Here is a 6,406-nt window from a genome sequence, read left to right on the forward strand (position 1 = left end):
TCTGTTAGTCATTTATGGCACAAATGCCACATTGAAAATCTGAAAACAACAACAAACGCTTCCATACTGGCCGTTTGGAGACATTTACTTTATTTTATTTATTTATTATTTATTATTTGATTTATATCCTGCCCTTCCTCCCAGCAGGAGCCCAAGGCAGCAAACAGAAGTGCTAAAAACACATCAAAACATCAAAAAACAGACCCTAAAATACACCAAAACACCTTGAAAAACATTTTTTAAAAGCTTTTAAAACATCTTTCAAAAAGGGTTAAAAACATACTGTTTAAAAAACATATTAAAAAGCAATTCCAACACAGCCGTAGACCATGACCCAGGCAAATGGCTATTTACAAGTCAGTCTTCTGCTATGTTGAAGCAGCTGCATCTAGCCACTGTTGGAGACATGATAGTGGGATAGAGCAACTAATAATCTGACTTGGGGATGCACGTCTCCTCCTTAACCATGACCTGTAGCCATAAGACAACCCTTGGCTACATATAGTGGTTAAGGAGGAGAGACCTTAACCATGATCTGCGGTTCACGCAACATACTAAGCCAAACCTTGACTTAGCTGCTGCGCTGTGCTAACATGACAGGGAGGAGCAAAGCGGGTGTGAACTTCTCTCTGGGAGCCAACATGTTTAAAAATTGAGTATTTTCTCCCTCTGCGGAGAGAAATTGCTTTCTCAAGGGAAGAAAAAATATTTCATTTTTAAACAGAGCGTTTTTTTTCTTTTCCTATAGGAAGTGGCTTGGATTTCAAGTACTGGAGAAGCACTTTGAATTCAAGCCACGTCTTCCAGCCGTCTCAGCTGCACTAGGGAGTTCCCAACTGATTGTTGGGACTTTGGCTGCGCAGGGCTGTCTTTATGGACAATCAGTTTATTTGCTTAGTCTGGTACATGTCTTGCTATGTTACACTTTGTTTTCTTTCTGTCACAGAGAGCAACATCTACAAACATAAAATTTTACGACATCTTTGCTGTGTTTCCTAAGAATGGGAAACTCTTTCACGTAAGTTTTTTACAAATAATTTTTCTGAGCATTTGAAATGCATTGTGAAAATGGGATGTAATATTGCAAAAGCACAGAAGGAAGTGGCGTTGGCCTCTAATTTTTCTGGTGGTGTTACCGTGAATTAAAGATCTGCCAATTGGCAGCTCAGTTATTGGTGCCCCAGAAGGTTGCCTCGGGTAGAGTGACTTCCCTAAGTCACTTCCAGATTACTGACTTGCTTGATGGTTCTTCTAAGACAGGGGTGGGGAACAGGATCCGGCCAACCCCTGCAGGCCACCCACTTGTCAGTCCCCTGATATCACAATGACATCAGATTGCCTAAAGGGACATTTTTTTTCCTTTGCAAGCACAGCTTGAGCTGCACTTGCAGAAGAAGATCCTGGAATTCAGACTGGCAATTCAAAGATCAGAATGATTCTTCATTTTAGCCACAGCTTGAAGGTGGGAAAGGTGGGCATGATTTGCCTGGCAAGCTAATTCTAAGGTTTGGTGGGCTTAATCAGGGCCCCAGCGCAAAGCCCCCCTACCCTTGCCCTGCAGTAAGTTGCATTTCATATGAATTGCATGATAGCATGTATTGTGGGGCGTTGGAATCTGGAAAAGTGTACAGATCTCATATCTGAGCTGAATAATTTGGACATGCATCTCTTTTCTCAACCTTGGTTCCCTGTTTGTAATATGGGCATAATAAAATGGGCCTACCTTGGCAGAGTCAATTGAAAGATTACTGATAAGATGTTTGAATGTGGCCACTCATATCTCCGCTTGACAAGCCAAGCATGGTGCCCCTGCACATAACTGCTTTGTTCATCCCTTCACCTGAGCGAATGAACAAACCGGAAAATCTTCAGTTAATTACAAGGTGAGGTCCATTGTTAGTTGTACTTGGTCCACTTAAGTCCATTAATTTCAGTGGGTCTTCTCTGAGTATGACTTAGTTGGATACCACCCATAGTTTGAATCAGAAAACAAACAATCCAGGACAAAAAGCTATGATTTGAAGTTGGCTTCGTAATCCTGGCTCATTCTGAAGCTGTTAACCATAGTTTCCTGGTTTGGACACAGTAGAAGATGTGGCTAACTGAAGAGTTCCTGACTTGTTTGCTTGCCTGTGCAAAGGGAGGAGTGAAGCAGCTGCAGGAGGAGGCACATGGCTTGTTCATATCTTGGCTCAGTAATGGACAAGACCCACTATGGTGTAGCGGTTTGTGTGTCAGACTGGGACCTGGGAGGCAAGATTCGAATTCCCACTCATCCATGAAGCTCACTGGGTGATCGCAGCCTAACCTACCTCACAGGATTGTTGTGAGGATAAAATCGGGAGGGAGAGAACTGTGTTTGTACACCACCACGAGCTCCTTGGGGATACGCATATAATAATAAATAATAAAGATTGTCCAAACACGTTTGTGAGGTGTTTTGAAAAGTTCACAGTGCTATATCAGGGTGGGAGACCTTGGGCTCATGGGCCTCTCTGTTTAGCCCTTAAAACTCTGCAGGACACAGACCCCTTCACTGCCCTGCTCCAAGCCGTCCTCAAGTGCTTGAACAGTGATAATGCCTCTTGTTTGCTTGCCTGTGTGGATCTCTTAACTTCTTTCTCTGTCTGGCCTGTAGCGCTGCCCACTGCTAATGTGTGCCCCCTAGAAGGCTGCTCTTGAGACCTCAGGCTGAAAAGGATTCCTCACCCCTCTATAAGCACTACTGCTTCTTGCCGCGTTGGGCAAATGGGATTTAATAGTGAATCCTTTTTCTGACTTTTGGAGAGACTTAACCAAATGCTGTGCCAAAAGAGACTGTCAATGCAAGAAAAAAAATATTGCTAACATTTATAGCAGGTCTTTTAAAATGTAAATATACACAACCACACATCCTGGGGCAGTAACTAGCCGAGCGCTTCTAGTCTGGATCTTCAACTGGTATTTGTGGTATGAATGACACTCCTGTATCCAGCAGAGGGCACTGTTGCATCTGTAAAGGGAGGGAGATGTTCTTGAGAAGAATAGGCCACACTTAAGCATTCTTTCCACCTTGCCCTCACTCCAAGGCTTTTCTTTTCTTTGTGCATATTTAGTATTTTAAATTCCTACAGGTTGTGGAAAAATCAGGAGTTTGTACAAAAGCCAGTGGTTGCGTTCCTCCCCGCCCCCCCAACATAATTGTTCTTGATAAACGTTACAGGCTTTTCCTGTTGCAGTGTGAAGAACACCCTTTCTTGTATGTTTTGCCTCCCTGGTTGATGCAGATTCTTTCTAAATTCCTTTTGATGATTCAAATAATTATGTTGCAAGGTTTTTACAATAGAATTAGCTGTGTTTTCTTTCTGGCTGTACAGAAGTTGCTGGCTAAGAGCATGAATGAACACTCTGCCCGGAACACTGTCGGAGGGCCCTTAGGCAAGCCACATATTATATCTCAGCCTGCCTTATGTAATCTGTGGATAATACTGTCCTACCTTACACGGTTGTTATAAGGATCACCGTATGGGAAGCTCAAGAGGGGAAAACCATAGATACTAACTTTTAATATTATGAAATGGGAGTGCAAACTTTCCAAATTCTCTGGAACCTGGAAAGTCAGATTTCTCTCTTGCTTTTTTTCATCTTGGTTAGAAGACTACCTGTCTGAAATTCTGGGACTCTTGTGCAATGTTTGATTGGTGTGGATATTCCCAGTGGGCCAAACACCACAAGTTGTTTTGAAAAGAAACTCCTCCATATTTTGGGTCTGAAATTGTCTCCCTTCTCCCAGCAGCTGAAGGTACTGACAATTTGCTCCAGGGTTTTGCATGCTTATCGTCTAGTGAAGGTGTGGGGGAGCCTTTGGTCCTCCAAATGTTGCTGAACTGCACTACAGCTCCCATCATCCCTGACCATTGGCCATGCTTGCTAGGCTGGTGGGAGTTGTAGTTCAGCAACATCTGGAAGGCCAAAGGTTCCCCACATCTGGTCCAGTGTGAGAGACCTCTGCACTTTGAATGTTGGTTTGAGTAATCCCTTTCTGCTTTGACCCAAAAAGGTAGTGCTGGAAGAATATCCTACGTCTACAGTAGGGATGAGGAATTTATGGTCCTGCAGATGCTGTTGGACTGTTTTAGGGAGTTGATTAATTTATTTCAACAGAAACTTCCATGAAGCTAAGATATCCCAGCAAAAAGGCATCAATATAAGACATACAATATAAATTCCACATTCAAAACCCAACAACAATAATAATTCCAGGTTTTAACTGATATCATTAAACAAGAAATGTCTTTAAACGGTGTACAAAAGTAAAACCACTAAGAGCCACAAAAGCAAATCCTATACAAAACATCAGTACATCAAAATGCCACATAATTACTGTATGTGTCATCATGAAAAACTCATACATATTATAAAAAGCAACACACAATCATGCAGTCCCCCAGGTCATTCAGAGGACACAAAAGGAATGTAAACACAACAGCACACATACACACAGAGTCACTCAGCAGTCACACTCACACCCACCGTATCACTCCATCTGCTCGGTTCTCACTTGAATGAAACACTCAAGCTTCCAACTAACTGATAGTCATATGCAAAACAAAACAAAATCATCCAATACAGCCACAGTGATGAGATTACATTCCCTGACTATGCTGCCTTGGACCGATGGGAATTGCCAGCCAACAGCATCCGGCGAGTGACAACTTTCCCAATACTGGGCTGCAGTAGAATCGTCAGATGCTAACTCTTTATAGGAGAACTCAGGTCTGGGACAATGGTAGTCCTGCCACTAACAGTTGCTTTCTGGGAGCTGTTTTGCTGCAGAGACGCAAAATATTAGTATTTGTGGGAGAACATTAGTGTGTATGTACTTTTGCATAGACCAGTATCATGCAGGATGTAGCTTTTTATTTTTCAAAAAGTAACTTCTCTGCCTTCAAATTGGTCACACAGGTGGCATGCACAACCTTAGATGTAGATCTTGTATGCATCAATGTAACGGAAAAACTGCCCTTCTACATCAAGAGACCCTCCGTTAACGTGGTAAGATGGCCTTAGTATGCATTTCTGACATTCCCCTTCTCTTTTCTTGTATATCGGCAGCTTTATCTTCTTTGGAGGAGTGTGTCAGGGCTTTTTGCATTTAGGTGATTCTATTGCCTCAGGAATGTTCCCACCACTGGTAAGAAAATGTGGTCCAGGATGACAGACAGTCCTTTTCCTGCATTGTTTATTTGGTTGTGGATGAATACATGGGAGTAAGAGCTTGTTTGGCTGAGTTGTCAATAGGGTGACCAGGTACAAAAGAGGACAGGGCTGTTGTCCAGGAGAGGGAATTTCAGCAGGCGTAGCTTGTCGTACAAACTACACCTGCAGAAATTTCCTCTTCTGTACAACTATTAAAGATACAGGAGCCCTGTCCTCTCTTGCAGCTGGCCACTCTAGTTGTTAAGAGAAATCTAGGCCCTGACTCTCCTCAGACCTTGTCTCGGAGACAAGGGATGGGAGTAAGTAATTAGGCCTCAAAAGACTTGTCATCTTTTCTCAGTAAGAACAGTTGAAGCCTGGTTTTGGCCTGCTTGGTTCCGTGGCGTGGGTTATGACCCGGGCTGGGTGTGCTCCTTGTCCATGGGCATAGCTTGACCTTTTGGGACAAAGGTGCTCCCCTCTCCCAGTACTCATAGTGTCATGCCTTATAGGTGAGTCCGTAGCCGGCTCACATTCAGTACAGTTCTCCCTCACTGCATGTGAAGTAACTGTACCACATACCCCCAATCACTGAGATTTCCCAGAGAATCTCTGATAGTGGATCCCCCATAGCTCTGGTGCATGGCTTGTATCCACCAGAAGCTGGGCATTCAGTATTGTGGGCCTGATTCTGTGGAGCTTCCTCCTGGCTGAGATTAGACAGGCCTCCCTCCCTGTTCAACTTCAGGCACTTGACAAAGACCTTTCGATTTCAGCAAGCATTTTAAGGAAGTCTTCTGTTTTTATGATTAATTTTCATTTAATTGATCTCATCCATTATATACTTTTTCATTTTTATGTGCTTGGTGTTATATGTACCATAATTAAGTGGCATATAATAGCTTTAATTCATTAAGAAGGGAGGTGCTGTGACACTCCCTGTTCTACATAGTTTGGCAGAATCCAAATTCTGCTTCTGTTCTGTGTTGTTGTTTTTAAGTTTTATTTGCAGAAATATGAAGTTTGGAATTGCCACTAAAAACACCTTTACAGTTTGGAGATCCAAATGACTAGGTGTGTAATACAGTGCCTTCTTCTGTTTTTTGCATCAGAGGAGGGACTCTGTTTTTCTAGTAAACAGTTTTGTTCCACTGGCTGCCTCTCTTTTACAGAGGAGGCAAAAAAGGAAAAGGACATCAATAATAAACAATAGCTGTGAGACTTTGGA

General features: G+C 42.8%; 1 protein-coding gene across 1 annotated transcript in view; it reads left to right on the forward strand.

Annotated features, from left to right (window-relative positions):
- Positions 1 to 6,406, forward strand: part of RPP30 (ribonuclease P/MRP subunit p30) — a 28,993-nt gene that overhangs the window by 9,650 nt on the left and 12,937 nt on the right. Inside the window, exons 5-6 of the mRNA XM_061637690.1 lie at positions 947 to 1,018; positions 4,945 to 5,034. Of these exons, the coding sequence (XP_061493674.1) occupies positions 947 to 1,018; positions 4,945 to 5,034 (162 nt within the window). The remainder of the gene's footprint in view (positions 1 to 946; positions 1,019 to 4,944; positions 5,035 to 6,406) is intronic.

The sequence above is a fragment of the Rhineura floridana genome, chromosome 7, assembly GCF_030035675.1.
Source record: "Rhineura floridana isolate rRhiFlo1 chromosome 7, rRhiFlo1.hap2, whole genome shotgun sequence".
Classification (NCBI taxonomy): Eukaryota; Metazoa; Chordata; class Lepidosauria; order Squamata; family Rhineuridae; genus Rhineura; species Rhineura floridana.